This window comes from Lactuca serriola, chromosome 2 (genome assembly GCF_051521515.1).
Source record: "Lactuca serriola cultivar US96UC23 chromosome 2, Lser_US96UC23_V15, whole genome shotgun sequence".
Taxonomy (NCBI): Eukaryota; Viridiplantae; Streptophyta; class Magnoliopsida; order Asterales; family Asteraceae; genus Lactuca; species Lactuca serriola.
This window is the reverse complement of record NC_136409.1, coordinates 94949699-94971244: the sequence shown is the minus strand read 5'-3', so window position 1 is coordinate 94971244 and position 21546 is coordinate 94949699. Positions and strand designations below refer to the sequence as shown.

At 34.3% G+C, this 21546-nt stretch overlaps 1 protein-coding gene across 1 annotated transcript; it reads right to left on the bottom strand.

Annotated features, from left to right (window-relative positions):
- Nucleotides 1–7805: 7805 nt before the first annotated feature.
- On the bottom strand, nt 7806–16519 carry LOC145086511 (P-loop containing nucleoside triphosphate hydrolases superfamily protein). The gene is made up of 20 exons (XM_079024292.1): nt 16167–16519; nt 15784–15939; nt 15427–15510; nt 14739–14858; nt 14102–14215; nt 13396–13488; nt 12848–12937; nt 12663–12733; nt 12388–12462; nt 12181–12268; nt 12051–12109; nt 11584–11647; nt 11400–11465; nt 11114–11275; nt 10885–10989; nt 10501–10736; nt 10281–10350; nt 10136–10192; nt 9912–9983; nt 7806–9783 (listed from the first exon to the last, which is right to left on the bottom strand). Exons 1-20 carry the CDS (start codon nt 16425–16427, stop codon nt 7948–7950), a joined length of 3879 nt encoding a protein of 1292 aa, XP_078880418.1. The 5' UTR covers nt 16428–16519; the 3' UTR covers nt 7806–7947.
- Between the last annotated feature and the right edge of the window lie 5027 nt (nt 16520–21546).

Here is a 21546-nt window from a genome sequence, read left to right as displayed (position 1 = left end):
AAATAATAGCTAAATTTAAATCGTAAAATTCTAAATTCTGAACTTGAAGGATTAAATTGTTTTTCAAAAATTGGTAATCATTGAAAAATTACTTAAACTGCTAAATAGTATGAATTAACTTTAAAGGGAGATTCTCTCTAATTTAAGCCAAGTAGACAAAATTTTGATAATTATTTTTGGAAATTAAAGAGAAGAAAATACTACAAATTAAAGGTTATACTAGAAATTTCCAAAATGGTACTGAATTTCATAATTAGGTTACACGTAAATGGTGCAAGTGGTCTATTAGTTTATTAGTCTTTCCAAGTTGCAAAACATTTTGTATTTTTTTTTTATTAAAACGCTCCAGTTTCAAATAATAATTTCATTGTTGAGGTAACATTTTTACCACCACTTTTATGCGACATAAGCACAACAGTTAAATGGTGGCCGATTACTAGGTTAAAAATTCGTATAACTTGAAGAAAATCGTAATTACATTGTTGTTATTGGTAAAATTAAAGTGTATTTCCTTTATTTCATAAAACAGATAAAATAAATTGTTGTAAGTCAAACATATAAAGTATTTCCTGCAAAGAGACCATTGTTCTAATATACTCAAACAAATTTAGTTTTGTTTTGATCTTTTTTGAAATTTGTTGCACTGAAGTAGTTTCATGACATGTTGTGATGCAGATATGTATTCGTTCATTGAGTCTTTGCCTATGATTGTCTTTGTCACAAAGCTTTCGAATATGGATGTTTATGCAAGACCGTTATCCGATGCAACACCTAGTGAATGTTAACTTCCTTTTTCAACATTTGGTAAATTGTTTAAATATGATTTGTACACTCTTTGATGTTCTTCTTTTATTATTTTTTTATGTTGACTATATCATAAAGGCACCGAGAGGAGTCAATGTTGAAGTTACCGACCGTGGAAATATTCGCTGCAAATATCACATATCTGGTTTAACATCTCAGACAGCATGGGAAATAAAGTAAGAACCAATCCATATGCTGCAATTTTATTATTTTTCAAAGAATAGCAATAGACATTACTCACATTGCCAATATGGAAAATCTACTTTATTTTTTTACCCATATGAACAACTCATTTGCATTCCTTTACAAATAATAACAGTACACTCGATAGCAATATATTTTGATTTTTGAAATCGATTTTAAAAATGTATTTTATTTCGTACATATTGCTATTATTGATAAGGAAATATAAGTATGTTGCTATTATGAATTTTTTAATGCTATATCGGTAGATTTGTAATTATGTTTATGGGTTAAACAAATGCGCTTATATACTTCTCTCATGAGTAATATGTAAAATATATTACCAATATTGGTAAAATGAGTAAACTATATTGCTAATTCCTTTGTTATTATTTTTTTGTTGGAAATCGACCACCATGGCATTTGTATAAAAAGACATACTGGAAATCACATCGGTTCACTAATGGCAAAATTTGTAAATCGGTTGGAACCGCAGGTGGCTCTATTTTTCTATAGGGAATGTGATGAGGTAAAAGAACGAGAAAACGAGATAGATTTAAGACAAAATTGCAAAAATGGTCCATGTGTTTGTCAAAATTATGTGGTTTTGGTCCAAAAAGGTTTGGTGGTGCAATAACGGTCCAATTTTAGATACCTTGTGTGGTTTTGGTCCCTATGGTTATTATTTTGTTGTGATTACAGTCCATACCCTACCTAAAATGACGATTATGCCCTTAACTGGTTCTTTTTTTAATTTTTTTTAATTGATTTCTTGTTTTCTTAATTAAAAAACAAAAAACACCCCACCCTACCCATCTCTCTCTCTTTCTGGTAAAGACCCATCACCGGCCTTCAAATAACAATCTACCTTCAACCCACCGCCTCCACCATCGTCGACCACCGCCACCTCAAACACTTCAATTAACCGTCGCAACCAAATCTCATCCATAAAAGTCCCGACCTTTGCTTAGCATCTGAATCTGTTCCGGCCATATCAAGTCAAGGAAATAATTGATCTCGATATTTCATTGTTTCCTAGATCCCTAATTAATCCAACTCATTTATTCACCAAATCATTTGGAGGTTGATTTATATATCTCGCAATTCCAGGTTCTTCTTTTTTCTTTCACTGTGTTTACATGGAGATGGATTTTGTAAAGTTTAGGAAATTAACACATGATTTAGGAAGAACAGAGAGGGTTTTTGTGAAATACAATTGTTTGACTGTATTCAATAAGTTTTTGCTCATCGACCATGGAGATGTACTAGTAGCAACTCTTGGAATTTAGATTATCGATCACATGGAAACCCCTTCATTGCCTCCATGGATTAGTGAATATAAGCTTCAAGCGTATGTGTATAGTTCTCTAATATGCTTAGTTTCAACTTACCCCAAACCCTCTTCCCCTATTTAACAGTCCTTTTAACCCAATTTTCAATCACTATTCAGAGCATATAACATCAGGTAACACACTTTATCTTCTTAGTTTCCTAATTTTTTGTACCCTTACTGACTCCTTCCAAGTTCCAGCCTTGTCGGCATACAAGGATCATTGCCAACATGGCCTGAAAGATTATGATAATTATTTTTGCAAAAATATTTTCTATGCTTTTATTGGATAAAGACGTGCCTGCTCATCTGGTACGGCCACTTGTTTTCACCAAGTACTTCAAATGTCATTTTTTCCCTTGTAAATTAACTTTATAATGTATATATACTTGTGTTTGGTTGAAAATTGCAAGTTGACCACTACACATGGATCAGGTGAGATTAAGGAGTTCTATTTAAAAAAGGAGAATAGGTCTTCCTAGAAGATCCATTTTTGGTCTAAATCTTGTAGACGACATGATAACAGATTTACTATATAAAAGATTATCATATTTACGTTAAACTATTGTTAATTTCATACATAAAAATTAAAAAATTGGAGGTATATGTATAACAAATTTACTACATAAAATATTATCATATGCAATGACCATGTTATCCTTTTTTCATTTATGTTTAGTTTATTTTTATTATGTTGGCATGATGTATATAGGAGGCATATGGAATGTTTCATCAGATTCAAGTAATCATGGTTTTTGTAACTGTGAAGGACTAAAGAAAAAGAATGATACTAAAGAGGTAAAAGATAAAGAATTAAACACACAAATAGGATGTCTTTTTCATGGGTAACCAGTTGAAGGTATGTTGATTCCTTAAGTTAATTATCTAATACCATATGAGTAATGCACTCGATCTTATACAAATAGTGGCTATTTTGCCCATGGTGTCATGTACATGGTCTACTTATATCCATTTCGATTTATTTGGAAACAAGTCAAACGAAAATCATCAAACAAGATTTTTCGGTATTAAACTCGGAACTTGGTTATGGATTGATTATCTTACCACTATCAGACGCATGGTTAAGTCGTTCTATTAACAAGTTAATTTCATTTTAAATTAATGTGTAATGCACCAACAATTGCAAGAAAATAATAGCTAAATTTAAATCGTAAAATTCTAAATTCTGAACTTGAAGGATTAAATTGTTTTTCAAAAATTGGTAATCATTGAAAAATTACTTAAACTGCTAAATAGTATGAATTAACTTTAAAGGGAGATTCTCTCTAATTTAAGCCAAGTAGACAAAATTTTGATAATTATTTTTGGAAATTAAAGAGAAGAAAATACTACAAATTAAAGGTTATACTAGAAATTTCCAAAATGGTACTGAATTTCATAATTAGGTTACACGTAAATGGTGCAAGTGGTCTATTAGTTTATTAGTCTTTCCAAGTTGCAAAACATTTTGTATTTTTTTTTTATTAAAACGCTCCAGTTTCAAATAATAATTTCATTGTTGAGGTAACATTTTTACCACCACTTTTATGCGACATAAGCACAACAGTTAAATGGTGGCCGATTACTAGGTTAAAAATTCGTATAACTTGAAGAAAATCGTAATTACATTGTTGTTATTGGTAAAATTAAAGTGTATTTCCTTTATTTCATAAAACAGATAAAATAAATTGTTGTAAGTCAAACATATAAAGTATTTCCTGCAAAGAGACCATTGTTCTAATATACTCAAACAAATTTAGTTTTGTTTTGATCTTTTTTGAAATTTGTTGCACTGAAGTAGTTTCATGACATGTTGTGATGCAGATATGTATTCGTTCATTGAGTCTTTGCCTATGATTGTCTTTGTCACAAAGCTTTCGAATATGGATGTTTATGCAAGACCGTTATCCGATGCAACACCTAGTGAATGTTAACTTCCTTTTTCAACATTTGGTAAATTGTTTAAATATGATTTGTACACTCTTTGATGTTCTTCTTTTATTATTTTTTTATGTTGACTATATCATAAAGGCACCGAGAGGAGTCAATGTTGAAGTTACCGACCGTGGAAATATTCGCTGCAAATATCACATATCTGGTTTAACATCTCAGACAGCATGGGAAATAAAGTAAGAACCAATCCATATGCTGCAATTTTATTATTTTTCAAAGAATAGCAATAGACATTACTCACATTGCCAATATGGAAAATCTACTTTATTTTTTTACCCATATGAACAACTCATTTGCATTCCTTTACAAATAATAACAGTACACTCGATAGCAATATATTTTGATTTTTGAAATCGATTTTAAAAATGTATTTTATTTCGTACATATTGCTATTATTGATAAGGAAATATAAGTATGTTGCTATTATGAATTTTTTAATGCTATATCGGTAGATTTGTAATTATGTTTATGGGTTAAACAAATGCGCTTATATACTTCTCTCATGAGTAATATGTAAAATATATTACCAATATTGGTAAAATGAGTAAACTATATTGCTAATTCCTTTGTTATTATTTTTTTGTTGGAAATCGACCACCATGGCATTTGTATAAAAAGACATACTGGAAATCACATCGGTTCACTAATGGCAAAATTTGTAAATCGGTTGGAACCGCAGGTGGCTCTATTTTTCTATAGGGAATGTGATGAGGTAAAAGAACGAGAAAACGAGATAGATTTAAGACAAAATTGCAAAAATGGTCCATGTGTTTGTCAAAATTATGTGGTTTTGGTCCAAAAAGGTTTGGTGGTGCAATAACGGTCCAATTTTAGATACCTTGTGTGGTTTTGGTCCCTATGGTTATTATTTTGTTGTGATTACAGTCCATACCCTACCTAAAATGACGATTATGCCCTTAACTGGTTCTTTTTTTAATTTTTTTTAATTGATTTCTTGTTTTCTTAATTAAAAAACAAAAAACACCCCACCCTACCCATCTCTCTCTCTTTCTGGTAAAGACCCATCACCGGCCTTCAAATAACAATCTACCTTCAACCCACCGCCTCCACCATCGTCGACCACCGCCACCTCAAACACTTCAATTAACCGTCGCAACCAAATCTCATCCATAAAAGTCCCGACCTTTGCTTAGCATCTGAATCTGTTCCGGCCATATCAAGTCAAGGAAATAATTGATCTCGATATTTCATTGTTTCCTAGATCCCTAATTAATCCAACTCATTTATTCACCAAATCATTTGGAGGTTGATTTATATATCTCGCAATTCCAGGTTCTTCTTTTTTCTTTCACTGTGTTTACATGGAGATGGATTTTGTAAAGTTTAGGAAATTAACACATGATTTAGGAAGAACAGAGAGGGTTTTTGTGAAATACAATTGTTTGACTGTATTCAATAAGTTTTTGCTCATCGACCATGGAGATGTACTAGTAGCAACTCTTGGAATTTAGATTATCGATCACATGGAAACCCCTTCATTGCCTCCATGGATTAGTGAATATAAGCTTCAAGCGTATGTGTATAGTTCTCTCATATGTCATTTTGAATGGTTACCTTGAACAAGATTGGGAAAGCAAAGTCCCATGTGAACATGAACAAATTAGATTTACATCAGCAAAAATTGATGTTCCTTCCAGTGAAATTGATAATCTGAAATCGATGAAACCAGGAAAAAATGATGATGTCTGTGTGAAGTTCTGAGATTGGGGATAATCAAAAGATGATGGTGCTGATATCTTCATTTTTCATATATCAAAGCTACCACCGCCACCGTCGGAATAGCCTTAAACCTAGTGTCAATCTAGAAAAGTCCTCTGATTTAAAACCCTAGAACCAACCATCGTTCGGTGATTTCTAGGTGGAGATCGAGTGGTGGCGGAAAGTAGTGGCATTCAGAAAAATCCTAGCATCAAACTGGAAAACTCCTCCACTGATGTGTGTTGTTCTTGAATATGTATGTTCATAAGTGTGTGTATTGAAGAAGCCCAGAAAATATGATGTGAGTATATGTTTTTAGAATAGCCCATAAAATCTGATGTGTGTATGTGTTTATGAAGATACACATGTTCTTCACTATTTGTTTATGTTTATATGATGTTCTTAAGTTCCTGAAAGACAAACCCAGATGGGCAGATGGGGTAGAGAGATATATCGGGTGGGTAAGATTTTTTTTTAATTAATTAAAAATAATAACATAAATATAAAAAAAACAAATATGAGGGTATAATAGTCTTTTTAAGTTGATAGGGACCAAAATCACTAAAAATATTCAATTTTGGACCATTTATGCACCACCAAAACTTTTTGGACCAAAACCACATAATTTTACCAACCACAGGGACCATTTTTGTAATTTTGTCTAGATTTAACCATGGCTACCCAAACTATGGTGGTCAATGGATTGCTCAAATTCCCGATGCTTAGTGAGCTCCTAACATGACACTACCAATTGTCGTTTCCCCTGTTAGCCGAAAATGGAAATGGGTTGACTGGTGACGGTAAATGAGTAGCAATTTTTTTTGGTTTTAAATATTACCCAAAAATTGTAATTTTTTTATCTTACTCAATAAGATGAGATAAATGTAAAAAATACATAAATGCCCTTCTATTTTAAATCTTGTTACTGTGGCACAATTTTAGTAAATTGTTATCAATTTAACATCTTTACTCGTCTTTTTTGACCGACAAAAATACTCATCCGTTTACAAGGGTTGGCATGATGGAACTATTCCATTTAAGGTGATTATAGAATAATTTGAAGAATAACTTCTACTCCAATGAGCTTTGTAGTTTTTATACTCTTAGGAGCCATAACAAAAAAAATTCAATAAAAAGTTATATTGTCACTATTAATGGTGTTTTTTTGGAACCACGTAACACTAGCTTACTGTCATATATATATATATATATATATATATATATATATATATATATATATATATATATATATATATATATATATATATATATATATATATATATATATATATATATATATATGGGTAAAGTGAATATACCTAACAACCTTATATAAGCTTAGGTACCTAACCACATTATACTACATTGTTTTGCATTATATTTCCATTGCAATCGTGTAAGGTTCTTAAACTTCAACTCTTAACTTGATTTACTTCCAAGATTTTCAGACATTCACTATTATATTCCTCCTACACCATTTGATTTGTAACGGTAGTATATGAAGCCCACCAAGGGGTCTCCGATAGAAAGACGTCATTTGAAGGAAGACAACGGTGAAAGTCCAAAGATTTTGGAAGCAATCAAGTTATAAGATTGAATTTTAAGAACTTTGGGTGATTACAATGCAAATATGATACAAAATTATGTAGTATGATGTGGTTAGGTACCTAAACTTATATAAGGTTGTTAGGTATATTCATTTTTCCATATATATATATATATATATATATATATATATATATATATATATATATATATATTTATATATATATATATATATGACACAGGTCTTAACCTTGTTTTGAAAGAAAAGAGGGAAATTATAATCACACAACATTACTTAGATGATGAAGACTGTAAAAGTAAGTAACATTAGTTGAATCAAAACATTCAACTCCAACAGAATAGTAGAGAGAGTTATTCAGTGTTAGTTAATCGCCATGTAATCCAATAATCAGTCAGCATTCAAGCACTGACCTTAACTCCATAAACGAGGAACAGAAGGTTTCAAGATCTTGAGCCAACTTCTCTGACAACATCCCATTTGTCTCCTCCACCAGCATACCACTCATTTTCTGCAAACTGCTCCTTCTTTCTCCCTGTAACTCTTGTTCTCTTTTCATCTCCATCTCCATTTCCTCTCTTAGTATCATCATCTCTTCCTCTTTCAGTTTCCTCTTAAACAAAAACTCCACAAACTCAATCAACAGATTCTCGAATTCCATTTTTCCAGTTTCTTTCATCTCCAACACAATCTCTCTCTCCTCGACCACGGTTCCAAGCTTGGTTTCCATCTCCTCCATGGACTTGGTGCACTTCTGGATCTCCATTTCAGCAGCCTGGATTTCCCGATCCAGATCCCGTAACTTCCCGCTAAGTCTTTCGGATTCCTTTCTCACAGTTTCCAGTTTTTCCCGATCGTGATTCATTTGAAGTTGTAGCTTCGTCTTCTCCTCTTCCGATTTGAGTAATTCGGTTGCCTTGCCGCCGATTTGCCAGTTTGTGTTCTCAACTTTGACGTTATCTATGGCCAGGAGAACTGTATCCTTTTCTCGTTTCTTATTCTCTTCCTCGATTTTCAGTTTCAAAGTTGCTATGTTGTTCTTCAACTCTGCTTCTGATTGTTTAATCTTCAAATGTAATCGCTCGGTCTCATCCTTGGTAGCTTCAAGACCCGCAAATTCTTTCTTCTTCAACTTCAAATTCAACGATGACGCATGTGATCTGGCCCTCGTCTGAGCTTCACGCTGTTCGAAGTAACCAAGAGATGAAGAGAAATTCGCCATGGAGAATCGTAGTGCGGTTAGCTTTCTCTCGAGCGCAGTTTCCTGTTCTTTCAGATCGGAAATAATGAGATTATACGACGCGTAATCCTTTTGTTTAATCTCAACCATAGATTCCAGTGACTGTATATCCCGTGAAAGCCGATCAATCTCGATAATTCCTCTCTCGAGGGACCTAAACAAACCGACGCTCACCGAAGACTTTGAAAGCGTTTCATGTGCTTTATCTAACTTTTCCCGGAGATTAACGAATCTGTCTTCTTCTACCTTTGGTTCATCAACAAATTTGAAATCTTCAACCATCCTTACCTCCTCCATGGGACTGGTAGAAGGTTCATCTAGATCAAGAAATTCGCTTGTTCTCGGACTGGAGCATTGACTGTTAGTGTGTTCCTCTTGCTGCACAGCCACTTCTGCTAGATTTCTTCCACAAGATAAAGCAAAATCTTCGTCCAATTTGATTTCATCCCCTTCACAAACTTGAGATCCAAAAGCGTGTTCTTCATTGCCTATATCTCCATCACGGCTTTGAGGTTCACTTGAAGAGATGATTCTTTTCAACTCGTCTCTTTCTTGCATTGCCTTCTCATACAATCCCATCAATTTATCGTTTTCTTCATGCATTTCAATGAGCTGATGCTCTAAATTCTCTTTTTCTCTTTTCAAGTTCAGTTCAAGTTCCTTTTGAGCTAAGTGGACGTAGTCATCATTTTTAGCCTCTTCAGCTTTGGTGATGTTCTGTTGACTGTCTGCAACTGCTCGCTCATAAAGTTCAATTAGTTTATTGTTGTCATCTATTAGCATCTTGATTTTTGTTCGTAATCCATCATTTTCTTTAGACAATATGATTGCTGTTTCATGAGCTTCTGCTTCTCTTTGACTTGCAGCTGCAATGGCGTCAACCATGGTTTGTAGCTCTCTTTGATCACTTACAGCCACAGTGGGTGTGGGCGTAGTTACTAATGGGAACTCAAACTCTGTTTTCTCCGTGTGGCGAGGAGTTACAGGGTCCTGCAAAAAAAAACATTAGCAAATCATATCAAGAACCCAAACCAATGAATCCATGTGTACAATAATACATGGAGACATTGAACTGGACCTGGACATGAGATAGATGTCTTTCAATGGGATTTAGTTACCTTGAGGCTGAAAAAGTCGCCATCTCTTTGACTGTCCATCATCATGTCAATGCCAATATCAAAACTTTTTTCCTGGTTCAGTAGAACAAAATTGGTGCATTTACATTACAATTGTGAGGAAGAAGAAAATTAAAAAATGAAAAATGAAGCCAGAACCAGAATACATTAAAGAAATAACATATTGAGTCTGTATTGGAATGGCTTGCAAATAAATTATAATATACCTTAACTTGTGGAATCTCTGATTCATGCATTAGTTTCCAGTCAAGTGCTTCCAGCAGCTGCATATTATGCAACAGCATTAAAGAAGTGTTAATTGCCATTTGTCGAAAAGGATAAATAAGTAAAGTAACTTTGGCAGAAGTAGACCTTATCCTCAAGTATCATGATCTGTTCTTTCATGCTTTCCTGCTCCCCTTCCTCATAAAACGACTTTAATCTGTATTTTATGGCACAGAGGGAGAGAGAGTTACAAGCATGAAATATGTGATCCACTCAAAGTCATATTTGGGAATGTTTTCGGAGATGTATTACTATTGGAAAGCATAAATAAAAAAATAAAAAAGCAAGGATAAAACAAAGTAAGTGCCTTCTGATCTCTTCTTTCAGTCTAAGATTTTCCATGGCAAATCGTGTGACTTCTTGGTTCCTATCAACCTGGGAGCGCAGGACTTCTAACTCCTTTAAATGTTCTTCTTTTTCTTTTAGCAAGTGCGTCTCAGCAGAGATCTTACCAGAGACCACACCCTCAAGCCTCTTTACTGCAGCCTCACGAAATCTTAATCTCATTTTCAATCCCTGTATCTCATCTTCCCTTTGTTTTGCCTACAAGTACCCCAAAATAAAGTAACAAACCTTCTAACTAAAACATATATATATATATATATATATATATATATATATATATATATATATATATATACATATATTCATGTAAGAAAAGGATTAGAACAAACTATGTTAATTTACATACCAATTGCATGGCAGCCTGGCTTTCAGCGGTTACTGCCTGCAACGTCAGGTCTTTATCTTTTTCCCTCCTAAAAGCACCAACAAGGGCTACTTCATATTCTTTCTTCTGCAAATAAATTACAATTTTTGTAGAATTACAACACACAGATAAGAATAAACAATAAATGAAAGTTGGAAACTGAAAATTAAAAAGTTTATGACTTTATTTTATCAGTGACAATAACAAGTACCTGAGACATCCGTTTAACAGCAGTAACTGGACTAAATGATCCCTGAAACCCTTCCCATCTGAAGCCTCCCGGAGATCCCACAGCCCAACCATCATTTTCATGATTCCCAGTTCCAGTTCCAGTTCCCCCATTAATCACGCTTTGCAAGTGAGATACTTCTTTCTAACAACCACAAAATCTTCAATTACAACCAACACCATAACATATAATTTAATTTGGTTCTTCCTATGACAGTTGCAAGACCACAAAAGAGTATGGAAAATTGAGCTAAAAGTCTAAAACCAACCTTAAGTTGTTGAATCTGCATCCTCATAGCAAGAACATCTCCAGAAGCATCTTCGTTTATCGTAGCCTGAAGAGATAAAATTCCACAGCACACACTCAGTAAGAATTGCAATTAGTTGAATGGTTGGACTACTAATGATAACTATTTATTATCACAAGGAAAGGCATGGCATGGATGGACATACATGATTTTTGATGTACTTGGCACGTTGAGCAAACTTGAGTGTGCTCAATGTCTCCAATGAATTGCTGCAGAGTCAGTCATAATACATTTGTTAATAATAATACTTTATGGCCAGGACTAGACAAGTTTTCTAATATCAGTCCATGTCTTTTGCACAAAAGAATTGCAATTTTTGTCCCATTCACATCAATTTCTAATGCAGTACAGCCTGTTATGTCATGTAATGTCTAACAAACCTAAGTGTGACAATATTCCCAATAGCTAAAGCTGTTATGATGTACATCCACTATCTATTTCGATTTTTCACCAATGTGCATCATTTGCTTTGGCAACCATGTCACCCTTAAAAGTCTGTGCTTTTTAAACATCATTAAAAGATCTCAATTTTAGTTGTAGATACTTAAAACAAAATAGTTTTTGAGATGCAACTGAACCAATTCTCAAGAAACCTAGAAACCATGCACTCACCAACTAGATGGACTGATATTAGCAATTATTGTAGTCTTTGAATTTCCTCCCAAAGAATCCTGAAATCAAGCAATCTACTGTATTAGTATTACATGCCAAAGTTTTTTTATAGAAAAAAAAAACACCAAACCTGAAGTAAAAATGTGAGCTTTGAATCGCGATATGGAACATGAAGAGATTTCCCATTTGATACATTGACAAGGTTCATGATAACTAGTCTGCATATGCAACATGCATGACAAATAGAAGAAAAATTAAGTTAAAAGTAGAGTTAATTAGAAGAAATGCTATTTTTTTTATAAACTCAAGATGTGCATAATAAGCCTGAATTAAATACCCTAAAGTTGAAAGTGATTTGTTTATATTGGTGGCTTCTTTAAGACGTTCTCCTTCCGCACCAGAACTTTTCTGCCTGCATAATAACAATATGTATTAGCATACAGTCCAGGGACCATGTCAAAATCTACAAAATTTTATTAAGAATGAAATACAGAAGAAATTGAAAGTCTTCAAAAAAGTTGAGGTACATAGCTGGAACAAATGTGAAACTTGGTTACTATTTAATGAAATAGTGCAGATAACTTTAAAGGATATAAAATGTTCACATCCTACCTTTCAGAGCCTGCCAAATCCACAAGATTAAGACGGGCAAACCGATGATGTGTCACACCTTGAGAGTCCCACTATAAGAAAAGAAGTTGGTTAAAACTGAAGAGTATTGATTTGAATGACTATAGTAAAAACAATGAGAGTTTATAATCATAATTCATAATGACATGAAAAGAAAGGCTACTCACTTTACTTTCTATTATGCATGTAAACACACTATGAGACCGACTGCTTGCGCGATTCATATTTGTGGAGGCAACCTTTCTATTTGCTGCACCCTGAAATACAAAAATAACGAATGAAGAAAAGTAAGATATTTTAATGGTCAGTTTGGTTGGATGGAATGGAATAGACAGTGTCAAAGACCCAAAATGGGTAATGGAATGAATCATTACATTCCATGATTCGCATGTATAAATGGAATGAATACTTGGGGTAATTTAAATTACATAAGTTATGTTGCAACTTTTCATTACAGAATGAAAATAAAGTAAAAGAATCTACCCAGGCTAAGGAATGAAAATTAACAAGACAGAAAGGAATCACTTTTTTTCTTCAGAAAGGGTGAGGGTCCATTTCATTCCATCTAATAAAACAAACAGTTTGTTTATTCTAATAGAATGAATTTTATTCTTTTCCTGATTGTAACATAACAGAACATGATTTTATTCCAACATGCAATTAGAAACATAAACTATTGATACTGACTACTGAGAAGTGAGAACTCAGAGTGGACCTGAATAAGTTGTTGTATCACATCTCTAGCACTTGTAACCTCAATCTCCTTGAGATTATCAACATACACCCCTTTCTTAGTGTCTTCTCTTATCTGAAATATATACAGAACTTTAATATATTTTATGTAGCAAGAAAATCATAAATTGTGTTTGATACTTATTTATGATGAGTAACCAAACAAGAACTTTATGTCAATACACATGAGTTCAACGTTAAATTTGTAATGTCATAAAAGACCCATACAAAACTAGCTCTTCAATAATCATGTAATACTTCTATTAAAAAGAAAAGGGTTAAAGCAAAAAATAGCAATGTACTTCCATTGATTTGTTTATTATTGTATCCCACTTTCATTTCTTCCTATTAGAGCATTGTACTTTGGAGAATCTACCCAACTCTGGCAATGTCATCCAAAACAAAAGCAGTTTCACTGCTATAATTGGATACAAAGTCCTAATTGAAAATACATATATATATATATATATATATATATGGAAGTAGAATGCTATAATTGAGCAGATATTTCAAGGTCAATGCCTTAACAAGAATGGTTACAATGTTGTAATAGAAGAGGGGGGTTATATATATATATATATATATATATATATATATATATATATATATATATATATATATAGTAAACTAATAAAGGAAAGTAAATTAATAGTTGAAAAGGAGAGAAATAAAGTTATGGTAAGTGTGACCTGTAAATTGGTGGATGATGGATCTAACAGGTCAAGGATTTGCTCATTGTATATCTCCAAAAACGAGCATTTGCAAGTGTATTGTATTTTTTCTTCCCTCCGAGCCTCCCTTTCCTGCAAAACCTCGGTTGGACACACACATCAGTATCACATTAGATTGTGAACAAGATCTTTTATAAGAATCTCTACCATGACAACAGAATAACTTGTACAATTATTTAGGAAAAAAAAACAAACAAACAAACTTATTGTACAATTTATGTACATGCCAAAATTCTCATCATAGAGAGAGGCAAAAGGAACTCAAGGAAAATTTTTAGATGAGTTTATATAGCATCCTACTTTTACTGCTTCCTATTACACCATTGTACTTTTATTAATCTACCCAATTATAGCAATGTTATACAAATACAAAGCCATTTTCACTGCAATAATTATTGGGAGTATAATGTCATGTTAGAAAAAATAAATAAATAACTGTTATATTTTGGTAGATTTTTTAAAGTACAATGTGTTAGTATAAAAAAAAAAAAAAAGAGTGAAATACAATGTTGCAACAGAAAAAAAAAATGAAAGTAGGCAAACATATAAATGACAGTATGTTGTTATTTCTTGCATCTGGGCATATAATAATTACCTTTTGTATCCGTGTAAACAGATACTCAAAGACCCTAGGTGTCATCCCAGAATTGACACTATGTCTTCGAGAGCCTCCATCGATATCCCCAAGCATAGTGTGGGTCTTTCCACTACCAGTCTAAAGTTAAACAGTTAAAATAATGTTACAAAAAAGTAAGTTTCCCCACCTAGAATTTTGCAAGAAGAATAAAAAATAATAAAAGCAAATTTTAGGAAACACCAACATAATCTCTACCCATAATAACAATGCAGTTACATTTCTTTCCTGAAAATAAAAACACCTACCCCAAAACTTGTAAAGTGCTTACAAGTTCATTTTCCATTTTCTATTACAAAAAGATAAGTATGTTACCAGTTTGGATAAGGAACTGCAGAGTGTTGTTATTGTGTGTAAATTAATGCAAGTAACTTGCTATTCTATTCTATATATAAAGCAGATTTCACATGTTTAGGTTACATATTGGGATTATCGGTGAAAAGTACATCTTTATTATGAGTGAAGAACCAAAGTATGTTGCTACTATGGATAAAAAATAACATTCACGGTATATTAGTAAGAAGAGTAAAGTATGTTGCTAGTTCCTGCAATTTGTCCATAATAAACTGTAATCTATATTAATATTCAATCAATCAATCAACTATAAGCAGAAATGTAGAAAATAGAACAAAAAAATTGGCAGACTCACTTGGCCATAAGCAAACATGCAGCTATTGTAGCCTCCCATGCAGTTTTCCACCATTGGTACTCCAGCAACTTTGAACATCATTTCCTACAATATTATTGGTTCATGAAAGAAACACACAAATGATGTAAGTGTACTCAAAAGAAATGAAACACATCTGGCTAACATGTTCTTCAGCAGCATGTAATGCTTTGAAAGATCTACCCAATTATAGGAACATCCTCAAATACAAACCACTTTTAACTTATAATGTCCTAATAAATATAAACTTTAAGTAGTACAACGTTCTTGAATTGTACAATGCTGTGTAGAAAGAAAATTAAAAGTAGGATGTTATAATCCACAAATAAACAGAAGTACCTGGCTAACATGTTCATCAGCAACATGGTCAAAGGTAAAGCGTGCTTCTGGGGGACCAGTCCATGTAATAGTTTGACTACTTCCCTGTTTGACACATCTACTTGGTCCCTGAACAGCAATCTCAGAATCGCTAAGAGGACGTACTCTTATGATAACCTGCATTCAGTAACATTTCAGGAATAATTTTTTTAAATTTTGTCTTAGAAATTTTAAATTTCAGGAAGCTAAGAACCAATTGATCGTCAACATAATTTATCAGAATAAAAATAAAATAGCTTGGAATGAAACCATGAGAAGAATCTATAAGTTATAAAACTTTGGCTAGCCTCGTCATTATGTTGAACTAATTTGTCAAATAGAAACCCTAAATCAGTGAGTAGTACCTGCACATTATGGTCTTTCCAGAAGGCTGGATCTTCTCGGAACTCAAAACTATCGTTCAGATTGACCGCAATAGATGAATAATCGCCCCTATCTCTGAAAATGGAAACGGCAGATGAATTCAAAGGCGTCTCTTTCATTACTGACTTGAGAAGATCTGGCGTGCCCCTGATCGGTGGCTGCATCGATTCCGATGGACGGCAATGTTCTTGGTAACCAAATCTAGTCTTGAAGTCGCTCGAAGTCTCAGAAATGTGTGGCATTGAGCTGATGAGAGAGAGAGAGGGAGAGAGAGAGAGAGATATTTGGGTTTGGATTCAAATGGAGTGGGAGTGTGGAACGTTCGGGGGTTTCAACCTTTCAATATTTGAAAATTTTGAAATGCGGAGGCCGCGTCTGGTTTGAATTATTCGAGTCTAAAAACTAAAAAGTACATGTTTAGTCCCTCAACTCTTAACTTTAATCAATATTTTTCTTTTTTCCCAATTTTTCTATGTCGGTATGGTAATGCATAAATAGACGTAATTAAAGGTGTTTTAGGGGGTGTTTGGATAGGGAAAAAAATGGTGTTTATTGTTTATTGTTTATTGTTTATTCCTACGATGATAAGTTAAGTTTAAGTGTTTTGATATAAATCCTTAAAAATCAGTTCATTATGGTAGAGATAAACTAAATAAGTTTATTTTAATAAGCATCTCCCTCTTTGTTTATTGCTTAATCTCACGACAAATAATCTAATAAGCAATAAGATAATAATAATAATTTAATTTATCCAAACACCCCCTTAATGTGTAACAATTGGTTCCTCGTATGTATTTAAACTTCTAAATTATTTAATTTTGTAGAGCAACTCGACGAGTTGGTAGCCCCAACTCGTCGTGTTGAAATGTTATGGACCACGTGTTTTAAGTAACCAACTCGACGAGTTGGGAGGCCTCAACTCAACAAGTTGTCTGGAAGAAATGAAACCCTAATTTCGGGGTTTTGCACCCTATTTAAACAACTTAAGCCCTATAAGTTGGCCTCATTTCCAGCCTTCACTATCCTAAACCCTAACCTCGAAACCCTAAAGCATCTTTGAGTGATTGTGAGCCATTTTTTTATGTGTGTTTGAAGTCATTAGAAGAAATGGGAGCTTGGAGATACAATAAGGAGCTGCTATATCCAGAATACTTGCTTCATTTTTAACATCTTTCTGGTAAAAAGTCTCAACCTTGCTTTGTGGTTACTTAGATCTTCATCTTAGTGTTCTTTTGCTTGTTTTTGTCCAAATGAAGTGGTCATTGGGAGTTGGATGTCCCATATGGACAGACCCTTTCAGATCCAAGGTCTTAAGGAGCTTTCATAGCATAAAGGTGCCAACTTTATGGCCCTAAGAGCTCTATGCACCTTCTAAGCCCTTGTTTTGGCCTCTTAAGCTTCATTTGGCCATGCATGACCTTACGTGACCTTTTAGCCTTTACGTGACCTTTTAGCCTTTAAGGTCCATATTTGTGTTCATAAGTTGTATCTTGAAGATATGGTGGTTTTTTGGATTAAGGCTCAAGTTGTTTAGGATTAGGGTTTGAGCTTAATGCCTTTGGGGTGGTTCTTCATGGGTAAAGTTGGAAACTTTACCCTTCTAGACGCATTATCAGTCTAGATCTGGAAGATAGGGCTTCGGTTTGAAGAATAGTGGCTTAATGCTTTAAGCGGGTTGGCTGATCGAAGAACTCGACAAGTTCTTAAGGGAACTCGGCGATTTAGGTTGGGTTGTCCCAGTTATGTTGAAAAAGGAGGAACTCGGCGAGTTAAAGGGAAACTCGAAGAGTTGGATCGAAATATCACGATGTTGTGCTTGATGGAAACTCAACGAGTTATGGGATAACTCGACGAGTTGAGTCAACTCAGAGCGTTGACTTCAACTTCGACTTTGACTTTGACTTTGGTCAAGTTTGACCTTTTATAGTTTTTGAAGTATGGATCGGTATCTAAGGAATTGTTTATGTTTAGGGGTTGAGTAGAGTTATTTCCGAGGACGCGGATTTATCTAGTTATATTTCAGCATTCGAGGTGAGTTTCCTTACCGGGTTTAGTGGATCGAAGGCACCAAGCCCGGCCCATGTTTACATTATGTTGTTAGTATGCTGTGACAACCTGAAATTCTTCCCGTCATTGTAACCCGCTCCGTCAATAAAATTCGTCGTTTTCGAATTGTTTTCGTTTCGTTATTAAATTAATTCATTAAAATTGAGTCGTTTATTATGGAATTAATGGGTGTTCAAACACGATAATAACTCAAGAAAATATTCCAAATTAACAATTAGAAAAATTTTAGTTTCGACCATATCGGGTTACGGCAACTTTATCGGGTGCGACCAAAAGCATCGTATAACGTCAGTATCGGGTAGAATTCCACCGTGTCCAAAACTTGAACCATATATAAAGCTCAATTGACTTCATTTTGAAGCTTTTGCACCCTCTCTCACTACTCTCTATCTACAATCTTATTCTTGGTCCAAAATCATCCAATTCAAGCTCCAAATCATCAAGGTAATCATCCTAACTCATTGTATAACCTCTTCAACCTTCAAATCCGTGTTCAAACTATGTATTGGGACCATAAACATGTGTTTACGGCCCTGGAACATTCATGGGCCGTGAACACATATAAAATGGGTTTTGGAGCCTAAAAACCCTCTTAAACCACTCATGGAGCTTAGAAATGACATAAGGACTTAATCGAATGGACTTGGAACACCTTGAACTCATCATTTAGGGGGGTAAATGAGAGTTTACAGACCAAGAACATGCTTGGACCGTAAACACCAATTCATGGGCAGTAAACTCATTTTAAAGTGTTAAGATGCCACTTAAACACCTCTTAAGCCTTGGAATAAAGTCTAGAAGCAACCACAAACGAGTTAGGGGCCTTAAACTTGATAAAAACCACTCCTATAAGAGCTTACAACCGTAAACCCCCCAAGGATAGGTTCCTGGGCTGTAAACTCCTATACCTTAGTCAAATGATTCCTTAAATTCATTCTATGGCTTGTAAAATGACTTAGAATCACATATGATTAATCTAGGGCCACCAAATCATGAAAAGAAAGGGTACTTAGGATTTTACGGCCGTAAACTCCTAGTTCACAGCCGTAAAATCCATTTGATGGTCCCTTTGGTGGTTTAATCCATTTATATGCCGTAGATTTGATCCTAGCTAATTTTCCCAAGTGATATAAGGCCATTTAGCAACCTAGAACCCCCATCCATGAGTTTATGACCATAAACTCATGGGGACATGGTCTTAGGGCCGTAATCTCTCCAATGGGTTTACTCTTGAAGTGCAAACTCCATATCTATGCTCTACACGTCCGTAGATGCCACCCGGGTCACTCCAAACACTTGATTTGAAGTGTTTTCGCGTCTTGGAGTGTATAATCACATCTAATTAGTGATTCAAGGTCTAATTAGATATAAATGTGTATCTTTTCATATTACATAGGAACCTCGCGTGTAATCAAGCCTCGAACTGACTCTTAGCATCCTAGACGACACGTTCCTCGACTGGTGAGTTCATACCCCTACGCCTTTTTTCAGTGTTTTTCAATGTTTTCAGGGGGGGGGGGGAATACAAGCAAACTATAAATGTTTTCAAAACTTAAAATTCATGTAATTCTATAAATATCTGGCAAACTTTTAGATATCTTTACCCCTTATGTATTATGCGGAGCATAAGGGATGTTTTATCGAATATAACCACATGGATTTCAGTAAAGGAAACAATCAAACTAATCAAATTATTATGGGAATAATTTGGGATCTTCAGCTCTCGTTTTGTGAATTCGGATTTCATGCAATGTTAATAGATAAACTATGTCTGATTCAGTTTATCTCTGTTTAATGTAAAGTATTATGCCAAATAGTTTCTTTGTATTCTACTATTTATACTCTATTATGTTTCGAAACGATTATTATGTTTGTTGACGATCGAGAACACCGTGAATAATTTAATACTAGCTTGTGAGACTATCTTCATTAAACCCTTCGGGTCATTAATAAATCCTCCCCGGAAGTGTAACCAGAGTCTCCTGGAGGGAGAGCGTGGAATTTGTGAATAGATCTATTCGGGACTGACAATCCCACACCTTAACTGCTAGCTACAGTTAGGCGGGCACGCCTGGGGTGGCAAATTCTGGATATCGCCCGATGCCTGAAGAACGTCAAGGAGGTCTCGTTGTCATATCAGCATGGTCACCCGACTCACAATACGTATTAAAACATATTTTATTCACGGATATTATATATATCTTTGATCTATTACGGGAAGGTACTCCCATGGTTTTCAATCTATAGATTTTATATCTAGTACGGGATGGTACTCCCATGGTTTTCAATCTATAGTTTTGTGTATTAAAACTACCTATTGTGATACGGGATGGTATTCCCATGGTTTTCAGTCTAAAGTTATACGTATTAAACTGTCTTAATAAGAAAATATGGGATTTTCTTGGATAACAACTTTTTCAGAAAACTAAAGGAAACATGTTCATTTTCAGAAAACAAAACACTTATGAACTCACCAGCTTTATGCTGATTTTTAAACTGCTTGTATTCTCAGGTCCGCATTAGACAGGTACTCAACAATCCTTTTGGCGAAGATGGAGTTCGTAGAAGACACGTCTTTACTTTTAAACAAATGTAAATTATATTATGTAATGTAATGGTTGTTTACTTCGCTTGCTATGTACATTGGTTATGATACTTAACATGAAGTCATCTCCGGCCCGGAACGTTTCCGCCCTAGGTTTCGGGGTGTAACAAATTGGTATCAGAACCCTTGTTTATAGTGAACCAAGTATACCAAACCTTACATGGTATAAGACTATAAACACTAAGGGACCTAAGTGCTCTGAACTAAAAGTATACTTCAAAATATAAGTATTTTCAAAAAAATATATATATAAATATACCTAACCGTCGAAATCCGTAACTACGAGTAGAACAAAAACATAAGTAAGTGGGTGTTGCACGCTACGGTTAAACCTGGGCAGTTATGTAGTCGTGTCTAGGGTCAATATAGCCTGATCAACTATATTCATTCGAGACACGGCCAACATGTGCTTGGGAGTGAGTGTGGTGTTCAGCATGCCTAAAACTTACCCAATACCCAAAACAACGAGCCATCGTCGCAGCGAATCATGAAATACTATAGGAGTATTTCTAGAGCCAGCTTCGTTGTAGAATTCCTCATTCGAACGTTGCTCCTCAATCATTCCTTCTAGCGATAGTTTATCTGCTTTGAATATTTCCTTCCTGCTTTATCGCTTACTAGATTTTCATATCTGTCATATCTCTTGATTCAATTCAGAGGACTTACCATCCTCTCTTTCCTTCTGGCGA

What these genes read in the sequence shown, in the direction of transcription:
- LOC145086511 (XM_079024292.1), bottom strand. Translation starts at nt 16,427, where the DNA reads ATGCCACACATTTCTGAGACTTCGAGCGACTTCAAGACTAGATTTGGT. An exon ending in TGTTTACACGGATACAAAAG is followed by an intron (nt 14,216 to 14,738) that starts GTAATTATTATA and finishes GAGGTTTTGCAG; the next exon opens with GAAAGGGAGGCTCGGAGGGA. An exon ending in GATTTGGCAGGCTCTGAAAG is followed by an intron (nt 12,463 to 12,662) that starts GTAGGATGTGAA and finishes GTTATTATGCAG; the next exon opens with GCAGAAAAGTTCTGGTGCGG.